Genomic DNA, 25497 nt, shown 5'->3' on the forward strand with positions numbered 1-25497 from the left:
TATAGTGAAAATCTATTTTTCTTTCTCCCTCTCTTCTCCATATTTGTACAACCTAATACAATCAACACAAAGACAGATTCAAGTGCTTACTCACTGCTTTCAGTGACCTACTCCCACGTTAAGGTTAGCGAGTCACATTAAATATGACGATGACTTAGCCTCACTCCCCCCCTCTAAGAATGTCAACATATCAAATACGGATATTGTCAACAAATCTGAAAGAGTTTTTTGTCTTTTGCAATATAAGGAAAAGATTCCGATAGAGAAACTGGTGTCAGAAAGCAAAGCTTTTTGAAAATATTAGAAATTCCAAGGCCAGACCATGAATTTCTTCCCTGCAAAAAGAGGAGGCATGATCATGTCTTTAATATGCTATAACTTAGCAAAAGCAGCTGTGACAGCAGACGCTAAGAGGTCAAAGGTGATGAGAGGGTGCTGATTTAGGAAGAGACGCACAAAGAAGTAAGACTGCAAAGCCAGCTGGGTGTAAGATTAAAGTCCAGTGCTAATTCGGTGGTCTCCTTTAATGAACTCCAGAGTTCGATACGTGTGTGGGCATTTACACGAAGAAGTATGTGTGTGTACTTCATCTGATTACTTTCGAGAATCAGTTTGGGTCACGTTATAATATTTTGTCCAGATGAGGGATTTATAAATCAAGTTTACAAAAACAAACTAAACTAAACTAAACTAAACCAGACCAGGAAAAAACAAAACCAAGCAAAGAGTTTTGGAACTAGAAATTGCAGATGTCTAGAAATAGGATATTATTAAATCCGGTTCTTTTGGATTCTTTAGAGCCAAGAAAGACACGGCTGAAAAGTGGTCCTTTTACTTTAAAAATTATCTTTATTTTACATATCCGGGGTATGGAGACCTGACCACAAAACACACAACCCAGAAAAGAATTCACAGAATTTCACTTTTATAGGTTTGCCTATCGACTCATGAGAATCACTTCTTATTTTTATATACCTTCACAGTTTTATGAGTGCATTATTTTTCATTTTGGTAAGCTGACCTTTTCCTCTGTAGTGGCAGTGTCCTCATGTTGCTGTTTCCATGAAGGTTCGTCTGCAGACTCCTTCTCTTCCATGACTTTGCCTGGATCAGGTTTATGGAGCCTATAATATATCAGAAAAAAAAAGACAGAAATCACAAAGATCTTAGAACAAAATTAAACATTATATAAATTTGCTGGATTAAACTGGCAACACTGATATGACTTTAAGCTTACTATAACATAAGGCTGCCACTGTGACAGCTTACATGGTGAATCCACAGTAATAAAAAGGAGCTGATGATACTCTCACTGTTTGTATTTTATTAATTTATAACTTAAGAAGCTCTTGAAACAGTAGTCTGATGTCTTTGAAACTTCAGCCATGTTTAATATGTGCATGTATGAGTATAATGTATACAGAAGATATGAGATTACATACAGAAGACATGTTAGCACAGCAGGCTTGCCCCCGGACTGTTCAAACCTTTTGTTTGTGAGGGGCAGCCAATCAGAAAAGAGGTGACGACCTAAATAGACTTGTTTCAGACAGCAGCTAATCTGAGGGGGCAACACCAAGGTCCAGTATAAGAGAAAAAAACATCCTGAAATCATCTGAATCATGCAAAGCTACTCAAGAAGAATAAAAATATAGATGCAGGTGTAAATAAGAATCTAACCATTATTCACTATACATGTTGCAGGCAGTGATGAGGTTTAGTTGGAAATGGTAATGCACACACATACACACTGAAACAATTCCTGACTTGGGGAGAAGCTGAGAACAGTTTGTGGGATTCATTCAAACTCCACATGGACCAGAAGGGCCAGGAATGGTTTCAGTTATACCTTAAACTGTCCACACAGTGGTTACAGTGCTAAGTACAGTGTGGCTCTCACTGCAGTAGCTATTAACTTCAATCTGGTTTGAATCACTGTGGCTACCACTGACACCTGAGTGCTTGTGTGTTGATGCATGTGCACGAGCGTGCGTGCGTGCAAGACAGAGCAGTATTAAAGGCAAGCCCTGCAGGTTTATCTGGTTTATCTCTGCAGCTGTTTACAACATTAGACAGCCTGTAATTACCTCTGTGCTCCATTCAGTCTGCTCGCCCTGCATGTCACCGTGTTTCAAGGTATATCTAACTATTAATGTTGTGCTGTATAATGTATCACAGCCCACAAGAAAGACACTACAGCATTTAAACGGTTAATATCGTTCATCTAATAAAAGCGTTCGACCTGGCTGGAATTGCTTACCTCGTAGAGGTTTCCTTTTCCTCACTGTCGATTACCTGATGCTTTCCTTTAACATCAACTTGTCGGCCGCTGCTTCCATCTTCCATCCCCTCCACCTCCTACAGGTAAAGAAAAAATGGAGGGAGTAGTATCTTAAAGGCTAGGTTTAAGTTTTTAAACACATACTTCTGAAGTCCTACGGCAGCTGTAAAGGATTTCTTGATATAGGAAGTAAATAAATGAATGTGGCTCCACCTCCCTCTATTTGAGAAAAGCAGTTAACCCCTGCAACGCAAACAGGGTGTTCCAGGAAAAAAAAGATAAAAGGAAGTATGTGATGTCAAAGAGCAGGTATGACATATTCATCCACCCTGTGTACGTGCAGTGTGAGAATTAAAAAGAAAGGAATTAGCTGGGCTATATTTTTCATGTTAATGCAAGGGAACCGCTGAGGCAGGTTTCTTGTTGTGTTGTTTCCAATTCTGCTCGTGTGCTTATTTTAAATGCTAATAAAACAGCATTAAGAAAGTATGACTACCTTTAGACTGAACTATGGTAACTCTTCACCCAAGCTCGTAAACTAACAGGTTGTATATGTTGTGTTGTAACATAATAGCATCAATTTACTCATCAAACTTGCCAAGAAAGCAAAAGTGAAAGGATTTACATGTCTTCCTTTATATTTCTGTCTAATCGCCAGATTTGTTTTTTCTTTAAAACCTGCAGCTGTGTGGGACCTTTGTCAGTAAACACTTTACTGAGCCCTGAGGTAACCTGGTGAAGATAAGTGGATCTCCAGCAGTGAGGAAATTAAACTCCATCGAATTAGAGAATTAGAGGCTCCTTACAACCTAGGCGATGCTCACTGATTACAAAGAAGGAACACATTTTTCCACCGGGGAGGATGTGCTGCCTTCTGCAGAACAGATTTTTATACATTCAGGAAATTCAGTCAGGAAATTCTAAGTATAAATGAGCTGAATCTCTCTTTTATTGCTTCCATCCGAGCTGGAAGACATGCTGTAACCTCACTCCTACTCTGTCTCTTCTGATGGAGACACTGACTCACCTGCTTTTTTCAACAGGAGGAGAAATGAGTGATAAGGGAAACGTGAAGACAGAAAATGGGCATCTGTCACTGCTGCTGACAGTCGAGTGAGGCATGTTAAAATAACAGATCTAGGTCAGAAGAACGGATGGAGGTGGGGGTGGGGGTGTACTGTGATTTTCAGTTGGGCTCCCAAAGAGAGGCTGCTTTCCCAGCAATTTTTTGGTTCAAGCAACTTGCTGCCATCTGGGTTCACTTGGCCAGTCTTGGCACCGTCCCTAGTTTGCAGGCCCAGTTAGAACAGCTATTTACATCAAACATCATGAAACCTAACCACTTCTGAAACCTTAGCAGCCTGGGAAAGACCAACACTCAGTTCATTTTAAGAACACATGTGAAACTCTCCCATAGGATTGAGGACATTATCGACATTTTTGTTTGAGTGCATCTTTTTATTTTTCCACCACCAATTCCACTGCCTGTGTGAGCTGAAGTCATGACTTTGGCCAAGCATGCATCCAGGTGCAGGACATCTCTGTGCTGTATGGAAAGGCTCAATTTGTTATTAATGGTGCAAACCTCCAGAGGGGAGTTGGAGTGCACACCAGCTGCATTGGAAAGCTGCTGTGAGTAAATCAGCAAGGGGGCTGAAAGGGATAAACCAAAGACAAACGCACCCCCAAAAAAATAAAATACACATACATTGCAGTACATACGGCAACTGTTCTACCACTAAACGAACAGCTGATTGCCTAACCTTGATTTCCAATCTGTCATCTAAAGCTCATAGCCTTTTATTTTCATGAATGGATTTGATGTTTGTTCCCTAAAAAGGTGCCAGGTCCTTACAACGAGGCAGTAGAAACAGATTTATGTGTCCACAACAAGTGCAAATATATACAAACAGACAAATGCATGAAGTGAGACAGATGGCAAACCAAAATACCATACCTTAAAAAGAGACACGCTGGAAGTTGCACTTCTCTTGGAGTCCACAGGCTTTTTATCAACTAAAATGAGCACAGCGAATAAAAGAGTGAGAATTAATTGCTCCACAAGTGTCTTTCTTTATGCCAGTGCAGTAAAAAACGATCAGTGGGAGTGTATGCAAGGGAAAATGATTCAGGACAGTGTGTTTGGCACAGAAAACATTGCATTTTTAAAGCTTGTACAAAAGTAGACATAACAGGTAATTTAATGCATTACACACCAATCTCTCTCTTGGTCAAAAAAAAATAGTCATGTCAAAGGGCTCATGAGCTCCACTGGCTTCAGGGGGAGTCTGAAAAGTCAGTGGGAAGCGCCACAGTGAATTCAGCGAGTCTTTCAATAATGCAACAGTTCAACATCTGATGAGAGGAATACGTTTACTTGAGCATATGCGTTAGAGAGAAATAGAATTGGGTCTCATGTGAACTCCTTAATCAAGAACAGCCCTGAGAATATAATCTTCTAATCTTAACAAAAGGAAATCATTAAATTTTACAATACTCCAAAACAACACACACTTCTTAAGTCAACGCACTTAAATTCATCCCCGCACTCTAAATCTGTTTTTATCGCCCCGACAATGTGACATTTTTATGCCAAAATAACAGCACGTCTCTGACAAACTCACTGTTTCCAATGAAAGAAAAAATAAAAATAAAGCTCCACTTTTAATTTATGTTTCCGAGCTCCCCTGCTGTCGAGAACATAGGGTTTCATCATCTGAATTAAATCATGCTAAGCATTGCAGACTAGTGACTCCACTCAGACTGTACTCTTATAGCTTTGACTTTAGTCCAGTCTTTAACATCATCACCCATCCAAGATCCAAACTAGAGAGAGGGAAAAAAAACTTCCACTGAAGTTTAAAGACTCGTCAGGTAGAGTTTCTTACAAGACTGCGATCTTTGTTCTACTGTTGATGCCCAGGTCAAAGGCTCAGGTCAAATGTAAATAACAGCCAGGCACTACTACTTTTAGCTGCTCCCTTGTTATTGGGGGTCGCCACAGCACATAGCTCCAGATGTTTGACACCAGATGGCCTCTCTGACACAACTTCAAAGCAAATTTCTGTCACTGTCTGGAATTAAACCAGCAACCTTCTGCTTGACAAGTGTAAACAATCACACTACAATACCAGGGAACATCAAAACATCAGATTTGTAAAATCAAACTTGCAGCAGAGGTGATGTTTAGCCAGTATCAGCAAACATCAAATGGAGTGTATTTACTGTGGTGGGCATCACCTATTTTGTAGAGTTTAATAATTATGTGGGTATCAACAGTGCTGCATCTTGGTTAGGTATTAAATTTGAACCAGCTAGCTGTTTGCATACATGCATTACTGACTTGATGAGAGGTCAGAGAAACCTTTGATGTAAATACAAGAGGTGTTCTGCCTGAGAATCGACTCTTCTGCCAACATATCATTTTTTAATGTTATTCTGTGAATATTTTGTTCCCAAAATCAAGATTGAAATGAGCTGTTTAAAGCTATAACATGGTTTAACTGAAATAACATAAGTAATGGTCATGTAATCCTGTTGTTTCCCAGCTGGGGTACATTTAGCTGGGAAACACAATGATTCAGTGTCCTGTTGGTGTTGACAGAAAAGAAAAGTCACTCAATACTGAAGAATATGGCAGTTTGAGACAGTCAGCAGAATACTGCCTGCAGCTTGTTTCATGCTGGGTTTTAAATTTCAAACCCTCTCATTACAGATCAGACCGAGTTCACTGGAGAGAAGTTACAGCTGGTGCAGGGAATAAAAGCAACACCAGTGATAGCCAGTGTGTGTGTGCACCTCAGTCAAATACACTATGGACACAATAGTGCTATCATTTATAATTTATGCCTGCAGTGCACCTTTTACACTGAGCAAGTCCAGGTTAAAATTTGTTATATGTTAAAATGAAAACAATCATGGGAAGAATATATTTAGCTCCATTTCTCTTCTCTAACATATGATTTTCATGATTAAATAACAACTTTTAATTAAATCTAAAGCTAACTTCCAGAATTCAAGCACTAAAAAAAAACAAGGAAACATGATCATTGTGTGTGCCAATAAGATGCTACACAACATTACTCTGCTGTGAAACACTAAAGTAACTGTTTTGCTCACTGCACAATTCTGAAAACTTTCACCTTCTACTTTCTTTGTCTAACCCAGCACTTACACTTATCTCTAAATACAAGGTAACCAAACGGAAGGGACAACAAACATGTAAGCAGAGAAATACACGGGTAAGTGGGCCAACCATGGACAAAGAAAGGCATGGTCACAGATTGTTGCATGCATCCACACTAAAACACCTCAAGCACTTATCTGCACAATGTCATACAAACACACCTTTAAACATCATGTTACCTTTTGCACAACGTTTCTGTCTTTTGCACAACCCACTGTGATTTTTGCACTTTTCTATTTCTTTATTCTGTGTCTGTATCATTCTGTTCTGTCTGGTGTTGCACTGGTTATTTGCAATTTTTGCACACTTTGCACTTTATGTAGTCCTGTCTTGATTGTCTGTTATGTGTAGCAGCATGGTCTTGAAGAAACGCTGTCTCGTTTCACTGTGTATGGTACAACTGCACATGCTTGAAATTAGGGCTGGGCGATATATCGAGGTTTTTAAAAATATCGATATATTTTCATACGAGATATAAGATGTGACAATATCGTTTATATCGATATAGTCTATGTTACGTTATAATTATACTTGTGGAGCCGCAGGTTTGCCTCTCTTTCGTCCACTTTTGTCTCTACGCAACGTTACTCGGCCTCGCCTCTCCTGCACTGAACACAACTCCGCCTCCCCCATAGCTTCACCTGCAGGCAATGACAAGATGAAAGCGGAAAATCTCCGTTAGCGAGTTACCGTGCGTGGGGCTGGATGGCGTCAACGTGTTAGCGAGCTAACCACGCTAACGACATGCAGCCCAGAGGGGCTGCACGGCCTAAAATCCTTTCCTTTTCTCAAAAATCGACAGTGCGCCTTATGTATGAATTCTGGTTGTGCTTACTGACCGCGAACCGATTTTATGTGGTACACAGCGCTCAGCAATCTGTCAAAAAATGTTTTAATATGACTTTGCTAAGCTACGGAGCTGCACCGCTTGATGGATTGTCGGAGAATTACGGCTACAGAGGAGGAGCCTCGCGGAGTGATACGTACAGTGTGTGTATAAGGACCACAAATGGCACCTGTTCAGAGACGTGGAGCAGCTGTGAAATCTGTCTCTTTGTTATTATGCTCAGCGTCTATTAGTTTACATTTTGACTGCACAATTGTGAGCTTTTTGTTATGCACAAAAACAACATTATTTTCTTTTATTTATGGACCATGATTATTTAATATATGCTGATAATTTATTTATGAGTAATATCTACGCTGTATGTAAATAAAAGTGCCCGTGTGACATCTGGGACACAGTGTGACTAAGAACTCTCTTTTTGTTCTTAACTTATGGCTTTAAAAAGAAAAATCGAGATATATATCTTATATCGCCATCCAGCTAAAAAATATCGAGATATGAATTTTGGGTCATATCGCCCAGCCCTACTTGAAATAACAAAGCCACTTGACTAGACTTGAAAAAAGTGTTTTTGTTTAAAATGTGGCATTTATACTACATTTATGGGTAGCATCCTACTTCCTGTATGTCTTTCACATCCACTAACAACAGTCACTAAACTGGACCTACAGACCGTGTTTATGCTGTTGATGCCTTTTGTACCATTTTAACAAAACATCTTAAAAGAAACAAACAATGTGCTGCTTGGTACAGACCATCTAAACAGGTTTATGCTTCAGTTTTAATAAGTAAAATTATAGTATTTTATCAGTCTGATACTTAGCATCAAAGCAAAGACTGTATATGTGCCTGTGCACTGCTAAGGCACATAAATGGTTTATGAATTCCTTGCTAACCAAGTTTGCTGGCATTAGCTGATTTAGCTGATGACTTAGCACTCCACCCTCTCATTCTAATATAGAAGCTTCCAGATGGCAGCAGCCCAAATGCTAACAATAAAGTGTATAATTCAAAGTACAAAACCACTGGATGATATAAAGTATAAAAAGGGTTATCAGCTAATAAACTTGTTTATATTGTCAATTATATCAGTTAGTAATATTTAGAGGAGAATAATAAGTAAACAGAAGATAAAAAATTACTTCTCCGTAGCTTCTTTTCCACAGTGGACACAAATAATCCTTGTAACTATACTTGTATGTAAGATATGTTTCTGTGTTTTATCTACACACCTTGGACACAGCTTTAGTTTGTAAAGCTAGCTGGTTAGCTGTCTCATCAAGTAAATGACAAACAGCTTCTCTATTTTATTTATTTATTTATTGGAAAAAATATCAGTTTAGAAAACCTAAAGCAATGCTTTTTTAAATTATACATCAACCACAAACTGAGCAAAGAACATTTCAGATGTATTTTTCTTCACTTCTCGATAAAAGAGTATTAAAAAGCCAACGTCTATAAATCAGGAAGGTAATCTGACATCAGCAATGAGCTCAGTATTCCCTTCACACTGAGTAATAGAACTTGAATGAGCTTAGTGATAAGGCAGTGTGTGGAACAATAGAGGATCAGAGCGCAGTGAAAGTACGAGTTCATCTTACCCTTTGGCTCCTCTGTGTCATCAGTTTCCAGCAGCCTGGGAGACAGAGAGAAATGAGGTCAATCTCTAATGGAATAAAGAGATGACAGAAGTTACACGTTTTTTACAAGTGATGCTGGCAAACAGCACAAAATATATGTACATCCCTCTTAAATACACTATTATAGTCCACATATGCACACTTAAGTCTAAAATAAATTGCAAGAACTGCAGCAAGCAACTTACTGCGTCTCATATGACATAAATCCATTTACTCATGCTGCTCTTCCACTCCCGTGTCAGCTATGATATAACAGCAAAGCCTTTCTTGCATCTGAAGATATGGCCATTCATTTCCAAGTAATGGGCGTTAAAAATGGATGGGGACAGCAGCTGCCTGTGGGGTAGCAGCAGTGATGTAACAGGAGGAGGGGAGAAATGCTTTAATACAATGGAGGACATCTGCAACGGGTCAAAGGTTATTGGAGAGAGGGAAGGCAGAGGCTACACAAACCCTAGTTCATTTCAGATGCATCATTCAAGTACATCCCACTGTGCTTCATTAAAAGCCCGCAACCACACACTGTTGTGAGAAAGTGAACCTCAAAGTTCACACTATAAACAAGCAGCAGCAAGCTCTTCCAATTAACTGCATCACAGAGTGCTTCTTGAGAACGAGGGAGTGTGGGTTTAGCCTCTACTTTAAGAGTCTAAACTCTTAAGTTCAGTTGTTCCTTCAGTGTACATTTGTCACCAAATACTTTCTGCATAGTGGAAATAAAAGGAATCTGAGATAAGCAAAAGTAGTAGTTTTAAGCAAATAAAGCTGATTAATTGGCTGGTTTCTTCCAGCCCTCTTTTCCTCAAAGACAGACTTGACACAGTTGGATTATTATCAGGATTTGATAATCTTCCTAAAGCTATTTTGAGCAAATATGGCTACAGATGAGCAAGTGCCAGGTACCATACTATAATCAAATATCAGTTTATGAAAGCTGCCTATGCCCATCAGTCCAAAATTGATAGCATGCCACACCCAGGCATAAAGGATGTTTGTTTCCTCCTTTTTCTTATTAAGTAAGCAGTATATCTTCTTAGCTGACACTTAATGTTAACCGTTTACATGCACAGGAGCTACAACTACACTATGCAGCTGCAAAAGGGAACAAAACAACATTTAAACATTGGCTTGGACTCCGTATTATTTCGCTTTTCCCTGTACTGCTGTAATTTGTGGGCCTAAAACTACTACAGAAGTGTTTTTTTATTGCAGTTTCTTATGAGTAATTCTTGGCTTGGATTTGTTTACTACACAAACTTTTGTCAGTTCTTAACAGCCACGCTTCCTGATAGTTTTGTGAAGACATCATGCTACACTGGCCAATATATTCTTTGGCCTGTATTTATGTAGTTAACAATAAACTGAAGTGATGCAATACTCAAAAATCTCTGGCTGCAGAGATTTAAATTTAACACAGACGTATAAAACCTATGTTGTGTGTAAGCAAACCACGAACCCCTCTGAAACTATTCTCCGTCACAACATGACGTGCGCCTTCGTAGATCTGCAACCATACGTCAAGTCAACACAGCTCCAAACTATTTTGAGTGGCCTGTTCAGTACCGTTGATTCCTCCTACGCATTCCCAGCTATATTTTCTTTTTTGGGGCCCCAGTTTTTGATTGGATCAATGAGAGAATGATCATAACATTATAATGTAAGGACTCACAGATGTCAGCTCATTTGTGGAAGGAGATTGCCAAAACTATTGGAATGGAGACAATGGATTGTACAAAGAAATGGAAAAACTTGAGGGACGAAGATGTTTGTTTCTTGAAAACAAACAAAAGAAAAGAAAAATTGACCACAACAAAGAGTGGGAACGCAGGAGGAAAAAAGTCCCAGCACTTTGTTTCTGCTGTGGCTGGCAGCACATAAAACATCAGGACAGGACCACAAGGTAATTAACACATAATGCACCTCACACAAGTATGAATGCTGGTAATGGTGACGGCAACTTGCGTAGATTATGTTGTAGACTCTACAATGATTTGCTGCAGAAGTCCAAATCGGTCATTGCTCTGACTTGCATGTATTTGTAGACCTTGTAAACCTCATTGTTTGATCTCGGACAGCCCATTTTTAACAACCAACCTTATAAGTCTCAGAAACACATCACCTTTGCTACCCACACGTTGACGGTCAGCTGAAAGTAGATGAAGAAAACCGGAATGCAGTTTAGTGGGCGAAAAGCAAAACAGAGGGGAACTTTCCAATCCAGCTGGGCACTTGTGTAATCAAACAAACACTCACAGTAAAAGTGTTCACATAAATTTATGTTTAGCTTTGTGTGCATCATATTAAATTATATCATGAGAGAAAATGAAATAAGAGCATAAAAACAACACTTGTGGCTGCAGCGTTGTTAAAAGCTGTAATTTTATTACATCTGATTTGTGTGCTTAACTTTTTGAGGCATTTGTCTTTGCTGTGGCTCAGTACTGTAAACAGTCCTTAGCCTTAATCCCAATTCTGTTTTGTTTATAAAGAGGTACCAACCCCATCATGTCAGTAGCATTAATAGTTGTGGTTTGTTACACATGCTTGATAGCATAGAGCACTTTCAAACCAAGATTACTATGACCTATGCAGCAACTTGTCCTGGAAATTCTATGTATACTATCCCAAACTCATATGATCACACACACACACACACACACACACACACACACACACACACACACACACACACACACTAAAAAATAGATACTGTTGGCTTTTAACCTTATGTAACTGAATATAACTTGTGGTAACTAAATGGTTGCCCAGAGTGTTTCACACTCACCATCATGTTAGATTGCACAGTTTACCTGATAGGAGGCAAACTTTCTGGAAACAGTCACAGTCTGGACTGAGAGCAATCGATCTCAGAGAGATTAAAGGTTTGCAAATAACTGATGTCTAATTTATCAATTCAGACAGATTGCCAGCATGTTGCCATCAGTCTGAACGAGTCTTTGTCAATGAGCACAATTCAAGGGGACTGGACTCAATTGGCAGCAAGCTGGTTGTATTCTGGTTATATTCCTATAGAATGAGAAGGATGCTGAGGGCAAATGTAGTGGTTACATTTGCATTTAGCACGGGTCATTGCTATGTTATCAGAAACAGATTGTTGAAGTGAAGTTGAAGTTGGCAACTTGAGCTCATTTGTCTGCAGTCAGACTGATATTAGACTGACTCTGTCTCAATAGCAGGCTTTAGTTACAGTGTTGACAATCACATTTTGCATCAAAATAATAGCTGAAGCGAACGTTATCTTATCGAACATAACAGATATTGACAAAGTTTAACTTCAGGACATAATTTAAAGTTGATATCACACAGTGAGGAAAGTACTGTGATAATATTGTATTGTGGGGTGATTCCGATTCCTACCTCTATTAAAAACCAGGAGTCTTTAACATAAAATTTAAAAAAATAAATCATAATAAAGGGAGAAAGAAGCCAAAGAGTGCGCTTTCATGCACACAAACGCATCAGATGTTGGATGACAAAGCATTACCAAACGGATTCTTCTTAAATTGCTAAGGGTGCAATGTAACAGTTTAACGTCAAAAAGCAGACTTTTGGAATGTCACCCTTCAACTGCAACTTCACGAGGAAAAGATTCGTGTCTGTTGCAGATAAACGCCTGTTGACAGCTTTCATTATCACCGAGACAGCCAAGCTCCAGTTTCCTGTACGCTCTTTCTGTAAAAGACTACACAAAAATGTTGCTCAAGTTTCAGTAAATATGTGTGACCCACTAAAGACATGAGAGTCAATGCTGAACGCAGATGTCTTAAAATAAAGGAAAATATATGAAGTACTAAAAACCATTAATATATGGGAATACCTAGACAACAAAAGCTTCTACAGTACCATACTTATGTATGTTGTGTAAGCGTGCACAGCTGGGCTGTGATGTGTAGTGAACATCATAACAGAACTTACAAAAATAGTAGCTAACATGACAGGCATGTGACACAAACACCTTAAACTGTCAACCTGCCTTTCTGCTCTCTGTAATTAAAAACAGTCCATAAACTGCACTCTGTACTTTCCCCAAACACTCTTTCTGCAGTGGTAAGCCGACGCACTGAGAGAAGTTCCTCTCACATTTCATAACCTGTTTACAAAAAAAAGAGAGAGAAAGTTCTAATCCAAATAACGCCACAAAAGCAGAACGATGATCACTGTTAAAATATGCATGTAGAAATAAAAAAAAGACATATTTATTTTAAAACGTAATCAAACTAGCCAAACTTGCCATAAAATATGATAACGTAGAACACTGAAACATGCCATGCTGCTTGTGCTCTATTTTTATTTTAAGGCCATAACCCAAGTCATGTCTTTTCCAGTGTATAAAATAGCTTGTCTATAATATGCTTAATTAAGCGCAAAGCATGAAAAGTTGGCAGAGCTCAACAGCTCTACACTCATTCCCTTCCAACTCTGATTTTATCTCAGCACTCTTATCCATCTCTGTTCTTCTCCTCACCAGCATCACTCCCTCAGGCAGCTTTATTCAGGAACAGACAAGTCCAGTTATGTGCATGCAGCAGAATCCGCAGCATGATTACAGCCCCAGACCCACGACTGGACATGTTTTACTCCGTCTGTGTACAATTCTCAGAAACAAGCATTCCTCTGAGAAACCTCCAGGTTCTTCATCCAGTCAAGCTGACAATAGAGGTTCATTATTCGCTGGTTTTGTGAGCCCCTCATATAACTGTGAAGTGAACCAAAGCAAGCAGCATGTACGTAATCACAGCAAAACACACCATGGCAAAATAAACAAGGTAGTCCTGTTCTTTGCACACATGGCCAATTTTGGAAATGCTAGCACTTGTGTTTACCTCAAACAGAAGATAGCACAAAGTGTTCTCCAAATGCGCCGATTTGTTACCTCCTTTTCACGTACTGGGAGCCAGCAAGCCCATTTAAAGTTATTTAATAGCTGAATAAAAATGGCCCAATTGTTGCAAATGTTCTCTAAATCAAAGAAACCTCAGAAAAGCAATACACTACGTTTTCTTCTCCTGAAATTAGTTTTAAGAGATTTACATGTGCATCAGTTATCTGTTCTTAGGGGATTTTCTTGCACAAGTCTGTGCAGCTCTGTTTCATGACCCTGGCCAATTTTATGTCACCATGAAAACAACAATGAGACTGGTCTTGCACAAACAACGGGTTAGTGTGTGTTTAATATCTAATATTATGACAATGTGGATAAACTCACCTGGAATGGGAGGACATCTTTATGGAGGGCACAGCTTCTGATTTTGAGGATGTAGTCGTTTCTGTTTTGGGGTGAGCTGTTCTCTTTGTGGGCTCTTCATTAGCAGGCTCCACAGGTTCTGCTACTTTACTCCTGAAGCCCCTCCTGGTGCATGTTTGCTCTGCTCCATTATCCTCACATTTCTCTTTCTCCTTTGTTGTTAAAGACACTGTTTCGGATGTGCCTGCAGTTTTCCTGTCCTTACGCACGTACTTTGAGGTGAGCTCCTCTGTGTTGCCATAGCGCTCAGCCAACTCCCGCCTTCTTTCTGCCTTGTAGCGAGCAATTCGCTCAGCCTTGGTCTCTGGCGCAGAGCTCTGCAGGGTGTCTATTCCATCCATTACGCTGTTCGACTCGGTTTAAGAGACTAGTTTCTTGATATGTGATCCAACTTTTTTCTTTAAAATCTCCCGTGACAGCAATGTCTCACTCCATCAAAATCATTCCAGCGCTGCAAACAAGGAAGGAAGACATCATTAGTGCATCCTGCAGATACAATTTCAGACAACTGGCCCATTAAAGCTGGTTAAAACCGGATGTACCAACACATACAGTAAACAAGAGAAGTGAGGGCACTCCTGTACAACATCACTTAGACGTCCAATGCAAAACAGATGGGTAAATGCTTCAGACTTGGCACAAGAGGCATCAGTGCATATCAGTAACAGCTCAGATACTGCGGAGGACATTTTGCACAACCTTGACCTCAATAGACTGCATCCAGAAAAATAATAAACGTTGCTAAAGCACATCAAAGAAGGATTGTGAACTCTGAGATAAGACAAAAATAAATTACTTAGTTAATTATTTGTTTTTTGAACGTGTAGTATGCACAGAGGTGGGATGTTGGGGGAGGTAAGATTACCATGCTAGCCTGTGGAAATATCGAAAATACTGACTGACAAGACAAACTCAGGAATCAGAAACACACACATTGGTGCAGCTTTCATAAGAAACTAAGCAAATTGCATCTCTCTCAGCCAAGCCCTGCCGCATCACATCTGGCCCCCACCTCATGAAAATGATGTCAGCCAGATCAAAGACGCCCGACCACCGCTGTGAGGCTCCGATTTGAACCTCTATTACATCGGCCGACTTTGAGGTGGTTGGAAAGTTGAGGTGGGGGTATAGAGTGGTAAATGCACATGCAATATTATCTTAATCCCATGTTATTCCTTACAGCTTTGCACCTAGCTTATCTGCTCTCAGAATTATTATCCAGAGTAATGACTGTCTTTACAGTGCATTGAAATCTCTATGTTGTCCATTAGTGTGTATCAGTAAATGTTTATTTTCATCTCTACATGTCCATGCATGCTGAGACAGGCTTCAGCTACCCGTGTCTGTGAAAAGGATCATCTTTTAATCATCTCCTTTCCACATTCTTCAGCACCCCAAAAAAAGCACTATAAAATAACTTGACTTTTCAATACCAAGTGAGTCACAATGATTTAGGGAGAAAGAAAAAACAAGACTGTTAAGTTCAACTCACTTTGTTCCAGTAAGTATTCACAGAGGAGGGGAAAAAAAGCCACACACGGTCTGAACGCAGAGCTCTGAAAATGGCACTGCCAGCTGACAACAGCAATAATAATTAGGCACCGTTTCTGACCGCTGGACCAAAAGCACTGGGGCTTTTCCACAGACGTTTCTCACAGCACAAGTATGCTCACGATGCTTTGGAAAAGTCACAGAGAAGACAGAGAGGGGCGTGAGGTATTTTTATTGGGGAAACAAAGAAACTGTCATTATACAAAAAAAAAACAAAGTCTTTTAGAGGCTCGTCACACCATCTCTAAACATTTAACCAGAGCAAAGTCGATGTGACACCACAGATAAACGTTAGCCAAACATCTTCATATTTGCCGATAAGCCAAAAGCAACAACACCACAGGTCATTTTAGCCAATGCACGTGCATGACCAGTATACGTATCCATACATTAATCACAGATGCATATACCATAGAGGGGCACATGTTAAACATAGCCCCCCGAACTCCCTATAAATACAGAGCATGAGTTAATTAAGAACATCAGTTCTCACACTTCAGGGATATGGGAAAATAAGTGTTCCGCATCTGGGCAATGTTAGTAATGTGAGAGGCAAGAAGAAAGAGGAAAACTGAGGAATGGGTCAAGGCAACAGGAAAAACAAAGGTGTGTCTGATCATAAGGTAGAATAAATGCTCTGACTCTAAGAGCCTATTCTGTAACAGTGATAAGCTAGAACAAATGTTGAGTGCTTACAATCTCTGACCACCTTTTAGTTAATAAATGACTCCCTTTAAGAGAATACAGCTTTGAAATATTACATAGGAAACTGGTGTATATTATACAGAATGTGTATGTGTACTAGGTTGCCACAAACAATTATTTTGATAGTCGACTAGTCACCGATTATTTTTGCGATTAGTCGACTAATCAGATCATGCGTCCATTGGACGTAAATCGTACAGCTTATTGCACCAGCATGCATCTGCTTTTATATATCTATCATTAGCTTACAGATTTAAGTGTTTAAGGTATGTGCTAACTAAAAATAAAGACAAGATGATAGTTTATTAAATTTAAATGAAATTTGCAGATTGTTTCGGTGGAGTTTAATAAACTCAGCCGTCTGCTCCTTGCTATCTAAAATATAATGGGACACCAGAGTACACTCTCGAGCATCTCACACTTCTGATAATCAGCTGTCTGCTTGACGTTTATTCAGCTGTGCAAAAACTATAACTTTAATCTCAGCCAAACCGATTTACTCAGGAACAAATAAAATACTGAAAAAAAGCCAAACAATAACATTTTTAAGTTATCTAAGTGACTTATACATGTTTAACCTGAGTAGCGAAAGACGGCGGTGGGTTTCAAAACGATTTGCCGGGTGTCCGGTGTTCTCACCGGCTCTAGTGAGCCTTGAACCCCGGCTAACTATCGAGCTAGTGGGTAACAGACGTCTCCGAAAATGTCGGAGCGCTTTTGAAAATATGTGGTGTCTTGATAAACTGAGCAGATATTTGAAGTTTACACAGCTACATTCTCGCCTGAAAATATGTTAAACGTTTATTTTGTGACCCAGAAAGAATAATAAGAGTAACATTAAAACTAACTAGCTGCCACCACTGTTCAAAGTTGGAAACATTGAACAGTGAATTCTGGGACACAGTTTCTTCTTCTTCGGGGTTTAACGGCAGCTGGCATCCTTGTACATGCTGTGCTGCCATCTTCTGTTTCAGTCCGTTATTACACTCTTAAATCCTACTACTTATTCCTGCGTCTTTTGGGATCTTACAAAGCTTTGACGCGTCGACTATTAAATTAGTCGTCGATGTAATCGTGACTAGTCGACTAATCGTGGCAGCCCTAATGTATACGAGTGCCATCCAGTAAGAGAAAATGTGTCCGTTGGTGTTCACCTTGGCCTCCCCCATTCCTCCTCAACCTAAAATAAGAGATTTTCTAAACACTGAGCGACCACAGTGTCTCCCTTAGTTTACTTTGCGACTGTGTTGGACGGCTCCATGCCGTCTGAGCCTTCTTACAAGCCTGCAGATGTCCTAGACACCTACTATTAATCTGCTTTGTGCAGAAAAGATCCCAAAAATTAGTCAATGAGTACAGTTCACATTGATTCCGGTTAGTCTGATGTCAAACATCTGTGCTCATTTCACCGTTTCTCCTGCAGACGCCCAGGTATATTAAGTGCTACAAACTATGCTTGGCAACTTATGTTAGTGCTTTAGTTTTCATTCTGTCACGCCTTCAAGAAAATGTGCCATCGACAATCAAATTACACATGGAAAAGTCCCCTGCATCTATTTTAAAAGTTCAGTGACTGCCCGCATGCTGGTCCGAGCTCTTCCTGTCTTTGCGTTTTTGGATCACAGACTAAGTCGCTGTTTTGGTGGTCTTTGGTAACTTTTAGCTGCCTCTCCAATTAGTGTTTTGCCTTATGCCTTGACAATAATAACTTTTGTGTACTGCATTCCTGCTCTTGTTCTGATGAGCAGCTGCAAGCTGGAGGGCCGCTGTAACCAGAACTGCAGAGCTGAATCAGGACTACAGTTGCAACCAAGTGCAGTCTTGGCTGAAACTGGTTTCTTGTCCCACTGCATGAGACAAAGAAAAAGAAAGAAAGAAAAAATTCACTGTCACAAAGTGCATGGGTATTAAGGTATTTAAAGGCTAGCTTCTTATACATGTATTACTTAACAACAAATGATGTAAGCGCCAGAGGTTGTGGTTTGAAGTTCACATACACTCATCATCCTGTCATGGTAATTTGGGGTTTTTTCAAGCGGTTTTCCATGGTGGAATAATTGTGCTGCATACATCTTCAATTACTTCAAAACACAAGAGTTGGGGCACACTGGGTCAAGATTACACATACAGGCTCAAATGAATTCACGCAAATCTTTTCACAGGTGCTGAGGATTGACAAATAAGGCCTATTAAGTTCTCATTAGTCATCATGATTGACTACAACTGCTAATTTCTCTTTGCTGCCATAAAAAGGATTTGTTTGACAGGACTCGTTGGATTGACCAATACTCAGGAAAATGTCCAAGAAACTCAGTTTCTCCTTCTTCGATCTGCACTAAGCTTGATATTTGGTCCCAAATGAAAAGACGTATGTGAGTGGTGAAATCTTCAGCCAGAATTATACCAAAAGCTTGTTGATGGCATCAAAAGCATCTGGTTGTGGTACAAATTACTAAGGGACATTTAGCCAAATATTAGTTAGGGGTGTTTGTATGTATTTGAGGCTGTATGTATACTTCTTTTCTTGTGTGGATTGGATTTATTATGGATTTTCTCTAAACTTGTGCACCCAATTTGTTATTTAAAGTCATTGAAGATATGTTGTACAATCATATCCACCCTAGAAGAAAAACGGCTCGAATTAATCATTAAAAGCCCCAAATTACCATGACATTTATGCCCATGATGAGTGTATGTAAACTTCTGACCACAACTGGAACCTAGCTCTGTGGGAAAAACTGCAACTAAACTAGAACAGACTCTGGGTACACATCCCAGCTTAGACTAGGCAAAAGCTTTTAAAGCAGAGTTCACAACACAATACGAAAACCAAATGAGAAATTAAACACGCACGCCTAATCAACTGGGAACACCGCTTCCAAGACTGAAGCTTTCCTGGGTTACAGAGCTCAAAAAGAAACAGATATTTATGATTAGAGTGTATTAGACTTCTCATCAAGCCTAATTTGTTTTAGGGTATTTCACAGTTTACATTCTTATAATATGGTAAAACCACCAAAATCAAAGTAGAACCAAAGCAACCCTAAATTGTGACGTTCCCTGACCTGTTTGAAGCAAAGAGCCATTTTCGCAACAAATACTAACAAAGAAATCTTTAATTTGACTTGACCTTTAGGTTTGAACTCAATGCTACACCAAAACAAAGCCTTATGAAGGCAAAAAGGATCCTTCATTTAGATGTTGATTTCAGGACTGCACGCACGCGTGTGTGTGCGCTTACGTAATTCACCTAGGTCACTACCTATAAAAGGAGAGCTCCACAGTGCACTAAAGCTTATCCGTGGAGACCCAGAACGTCGAGGCTGCTTTGTTTGGAAGCCGCCTCTGTTATTTTAAGCAACAAGGGGACTCAAAATGCAGTTGTGAGTCATACTTTAAAAATCATCACCCCCTCTATCAGCACATGTGGACTCACCCAGAATATTTGTTTTGTTAGGTGATTTACAACACCAAAACACTGCATGGTGCCTTTCCCTATTTATGGTTATTTCTTGAGTAATGAAGACAAGCGCAGCTACCAGGATCAAAAAAAGCAGTAAGACAGGCCTGCATAAGTGAAAGGAGTAATAGCAGTCGACATAACAATAAAAAAGGGCCAAAGCTCCCAACAGAACAAAACATCTGTTCCCATCACAGCAGCTAAGTCATCTGGTTCAGTATGATTGTCCCTGAAAGGGGATCACATCACATATTTGAGAGCAGCTTGTTAACAAAGACAAAAAGAAAAAAAAACATCTTGTTCTTTTGTTTTGTGTCACTGGTGACAATGTGTCTGTCTTGTTCACTATGTAGTTATACCAGTCCTACCGGCTAATTTATGTGGGCAATAATATTTCTGCTGCTCTAGGGCACGCAAACAAACTGAATCATCGGCTTCCAATCACTAGAGTGTTCTCTGACCTTTTGTTGCCCATTGGGAGCTGTTACTGTCTACAAGAGGAAGATCTGTCTCAACACAGGCCAAGTATGTCACTTCCTGGCCGTGCCCCATATCCTTCTTCCTAAAAGCTTTTTCTCAACCCTGGCAAATGTCCAGTGCTCTCTTAAATAGAAGGGATGGGTAGTGAGAAAAACTTTGAATTGTTTCAGGCAGCATCTATTTTGGACTCAAAATATCTTCAAATCATTTCATATTGTAAGTCTAAGTACTACATGACAGGGCCATCTTAAAATGTTTACTCCTCTCAAGTAAGGAGTTACTTGAGATTACATAACGTCTGTAAGAAATGCAATATACCACAAATGCAGAAGTTACAACACTTAAACTCACTGGATAAAACAATTATGCTGCCTGCAGTTAAACTGTCAAGTGTTTTACTGGCTGGTATAAGCAGCTCAAATGAGAAAACCCAGTTAATTTTCACCATGTCACTGTTGGTCACTGATGATTTGAGTTACAGGAAATGAACACCTGTTGACATATTCATAAGAACAGCATACACAGAAACTACTCTGAGATAAGGGCCAGACAGAATGCTGCCCTAGAGGCAGATATTGACCTGTAGTCTACCAGACTAGATTTTGTCAGAAATCACATGTCCAAACAAGAGGACAGAGCAGGACTGTGGTCAACACTCTACTCTATGAATAGTAGATTTGTATGGAAAAGGCTTTTAACTGTGTATATATGCAAAAAAAATACATCACTGGTAAAGAATGAACCAAAGTGCATGTAAGCACTGTTTAGCAAACATTTAAGGTGTTATGACAGACAGTCAGTCAGCCTTTCACCACAAAGCCCACAGCTCTGTAAGTCATCAACTTAATGAGAGAAGTCACAGGACCAATGAAACATATTGAGCTCGCAACCAAAGACCGATATGAACTCGTGTCCAACCTTTCAGTATTGTTTCAGTTCAGCTTTGCCAGAATTCCCACAAGTCTTCTGTTTTTTCTCATTGAAACCCTAAACACCACAGACATTTACACCTGACAGCCCTAGACTGTGACAGCGCTCAGGTTTCAAATCTGCCAAGTTGTTTTATGGCCATTAGTACACAGGATATACATGTTGTTTTGTATCATCATGAAAACATTTTAGCCACTTCACAAATTCACATAAACAGTAAACCATCAGAGAAATGTTCTTTTCCTAATTGTACAAAATCGGGGGGAGCTGCTGAAGACAGAGCCAGCCAGTTGCTGACACAGTCTCTTCCTGAGGGAAGAGGGTGGAGAGTGGAAACTCTGCTCCACTAAGAAAGCCAGGTGCCAGTGGAAAAATAAACTGGCCTTCCAATTTTGAAATAAAGAAGAAAAAAAGGATTTACAGCTGGTGGTGTGCTGAGAAATCCTCAGCCAGCATCAGGAGCCATGAAGGAACAAAACAAAAGATGGAAGTAAAAAAGTGTGCTCTTTAGTGCAGAGGAAGGAAGCATATGCGAGCAACTTCCAAAAGTATTCCTTCCTTTGAGATTTGGCCATCTAATGTGAATCCCCAAATTTTACTGATGACTGTGACATCACCCATCCAGCCCTCAAGAAAATGTACCTAATTTATGCACGTCTCAGCTCAGTGTGCAAGTCTCTACTGCATTTTGGACTCATGTATGTTGTGCAATGGTTTCTATCGTACTTCCTCTCCACAGGTGTTAACATGAGGGGGGTAGGGTTAAAGTGATACATGCACACATAGAAACAGATGAGAGACACGTAATAATATTAAATCCTTAGCCCAGTTAAGTCCAACAAACATCTGTAAAGGAAGCCCTAGGCCTGGTTAGCCCACCAGGAGCTCTGCTGCAGAGTCACAGGTCAAACACCCGAGAGGACAAACTTCCACCTTCACTGCACTTCAAAAGCAGTCAAAAAGTCACTGGCACAAAAACAGTTAGTCCACAAAAATATTCTTACCCAAAGAAGTAATATAGTAATATCAGATCTTACCATTATTGTGTTCTTTTTATGTCCAGAGAAAGCAGCATGTCATCCTACCGCTGTCGACAACAGAAAAATGACAGGAAGCACAAGAAGTCCTGTGATTTGTTTGGTATACAATATGTTGCATTGGGTGTGTATGACTACAACCAGGTCATGTGCCTTTCCACTGAAAGCAGACACAGGTCACTAGTCCTAATGCAATAACCCCATGTTTTATACGTATATCGATCCATGCAAGCAATCAAACCAATGTTTTTCAAATGGAAAAAAATTCACCGTGATGTGGCCCGGGAGGACGGTAGATGGAGGGTGTGTTACTTTTTTTTTTTAAGCAACCCTCACATAACAATTAACCACATAGTGAGTGTTCAATGTGTGTCTCATTAAAAAGCAATCTTTCAGCACTTAAGGTGGTTTAAGTGCCCTGCCTGCAACAACTGGCAAATTTGAACCACAACTCCAACTGCTCGCATCCCCATCACAGCTAGTAGAGTCCGCTTCAGAGTTTCAATCTGACAGCAGGGTGTGTTTGTCTATCTTGGCAACGGGGTCTTCAATCACATGACTAAACTATCCCTTTGATCTGTGAGGGAAAAGAGGGAAATGGAGTTAAAGTGACAGAGGAAGGAAAAGCAGCTGTAGACAGAAGAAGAGTACGGAGGGCAGAGGATGATACAAAAAAGGGATTGTGAACGGAAACAAGAGGCTCCAACAGGAAAATGTGTGGGGAAAGAGGACGGGAGATGAGAAGAAAGCTGGAGAAAATGGGCTTTTGTGGGGAAGGGGGGGATGGATGTGATGGCTTTGTGGGGCATGTGTTTCCAGGGTGCCGAGAGGCCTCAGTCTGGTGATATGGGGGTGAGGAGCAGAGGGAGGAGGACAAAATCTGCTACTGCAAAAAAAACAACAGGGTCTGAGACTAATCCATCTCCCCCTCTCCCCCCCCCTCTTTCTCACAGAGACACAAAGTCCCTTAAATCCCTTTTACCAGAAGTCCTGCTGACTGGAGCCAGTAGCCTGAAAAGCAGTTGACATAACAACCCTGTGGGTACTCGTGCTGTAGAAATGCACTGACCCGCTTCAGGCAGCACTACTTATGTCACCAGAAAGACAAAGAAAGCGTGCAGCTTCCCCTCCTGGAAATATTTAATTTGGCTACATGTCATTCAAACACAATCAAGCCTCAAAGTTACACTGGACAGCGCGAGTGTGTGTTTTTTTCTCTATTTACAGACTACATTTTTGTCCAAGCCTTCCAAGCTTTCCATTTTCCTCCATTCAGAGAAGCCATTAAGCATTGCATATGGGGAAAAACAAACAAGCAAACACACTCACACAAATGCACTGTGCACATGCAACGAGGGGAACACAAGAAAAAAGAAAAAAAAAAAAAAAAAGAAGAAGAAGATAGGCGAGGAGAAACACACACACTGCCTCTCCAACAAAATACTGCAATCATGGAAGCTGCAGCGGTGAGAAGGAAGGGTGGGGTTTATGCTACTTTATCTAGCCAGGAGATCATATACGTGCACACACACAAACACACACACATGCACAGCAGAAGCAAACACCCAGACAGATGTTGGGGGTTTTTTTTTGTTAAATGGGATACATCTAGCATAGTAGCTGCAATTAAAGCCACAACCCCCAGAGCAGGCACACAGAAAGAATTTTAGTGCTCCAGCAACACTTCCAGCACATCGGTTTTGCCAACTTACGATGGAAAATGTGAAAAGTAAATGACTAAAAGCCGTTTCAATTTTACAAAAACCTCTACTGGGTCAGTTAAGCGAGGGAGAACTGATGTTTGCATCCATTGTTCCTTCTCTTCTGCATGCACTTCCACGATTTATATCAGTAGTTCCTGCTGTGAGGCCACTTTTGATCGAATGCAAATATTGTTGCACAACCAAAACTAAATTCAAAAACTGCCCAGAGGCAGGACATTTGACAAATAAATGGGTTTGCACATGTTAAAGTAGCAACTTCAGTAGCTAAAAATGACATGACCTCAACTACATGAAAATTAATCCACTCTCTTTTCAGACAGCTGTTCGATAGCTGTATTTGAAATAAGAGCATGTAACTATCTCTGCTGTTGTTCTTCCTCACAGCTGAGTTGAAGACCCTGACAAACCATAATGAGATTTTTCCGCTTGGCAACAACTTATCAGCATAGAGTTCTTCCACAGAATAGCAGCCTCTGAGATACCGAGAAGAAGAACAGAGAGAAAGAGGACGCAAAATGAGGACTGAGGGGGGGAATTAGTGGGGTGGAATGTCTCATCCTGCCAGTGGGGTTTCTCCCTCTCAGCTCTGTGGTGTCCACTGTGCAGGGCAGACACCATCTGGCCAGCTGGAATGCTACTGAGCAGGGGGTGAGTGGAGGGTTAAAGGGGGCGTAGTATCTTGCAGGGGGATGGGTCATGGCTGAGAGAGAGTATTAACAGTAGTGGTATTAACCACTTAATGCCAGACAAACTAAAATGTGTCAAGTAAGGAGAAAAAGCAGAAATACGACATTAAACGCTCATGAAAAAAGTGAAGGCCCCCCCCCTCCGAATTTTCCAAAAATGCTGTTTTGCAGTTCATTCCAAAGTTTATGGCTAATTACATTTACATAACGTCTACTGCCCCACATATGACATGCATATATGATGAACAAGAGGCCTTATTTGGATTTGCTCTGTAAGCTTGAAAAACTTCCATGCAAACTTTGGCTCAGAACAGGAAGTATTGCTGCCTTTAAACACTCCCCCCAAATATGGTTTACCAATAACTGTGCATGTTTTATTCATGGGTATTTCATGGTAACATCTGCCACTCATATGGGTTTGAAGGCAATAAAAACGCTGGCTGAAAAGCACAGAAAAAAATAAAATAAAATAAAAAAAATTAAAAAAAAACACCACCGCAGATACACTAACTACCTCACTTATATTTTACTCTGAGGCTTTGTTGTCAGTTGACGGTGGTGTCAGATGAAATTCGGCTCTGACAGCTAAAAAAACAAAGCGAAAGGCAGTACGGAGAAATCCCCTGTGCTCCCTCAACGCATGGAAACTATTACGCGTTTGTGCAAATCAAACGAAACCCTGAAGTATAACCATATGTTTATGT

The 25497-nt window shown here is 40.2% G+C and overlaps 1 protein-coding gene across 4 annotated transcripts in view; it reads right to left on the reverse strand.

The window, feature by feature from the left end:
* The window catches only part of svild (supervillin d), a 48790-nt gene that overhangs the window by 17510 nt on the left and 5783 nt on the right, over positions 1-25497 (reverse strand). For 3 of the 4 annotated variants that reach the window (XM_076887495.1, XM_004567522.6, XM_076887497.1), the window contains exons 2-6: positions 14182-14671; positions 8916-8950; positions 4239-4297; positions 2261-2358; positions 1022-1124 (exon numbers count right to left, since the gene is read on the reverse strand). In XM_076887495.1, coding sequence (XP_076743610.1) covers positions 1022-1124; positions 2261-2358; positions 4239-4297; positions 8916-8950; positions 14182-14561 — 675 coding nt within the window. In that variant the 5' untranslated portion in view covers positions 14562-14671. Of the gene's footprint in view, positions 1-1021; positions 1125-2260; positions 2359-4238; positions 4298-8915; positions 8951-9139; positions 9291-14181; positions 14672-25497 lie in introns of those variants that run through there. The other variant, XM_076887496.1, reaches the window with a different exon arrangement.

The sequence above is a fragment of the Maylandia zebra genome, linkage group LG8 (genome assembly GCF_041146795.1).
Source record: "Maylandia zebra isolate NMK-2024a linkage group LG8, Mzebra_GT3a, whole genome shotgun sequence".
NCBI classification, from domain to species: domain Eukaryota; kingdom Metazoa; phylum Chordata; class Actinopteri; order Cichliformes; family Cichlidae; genus Maylandia; species Maylandia zebra.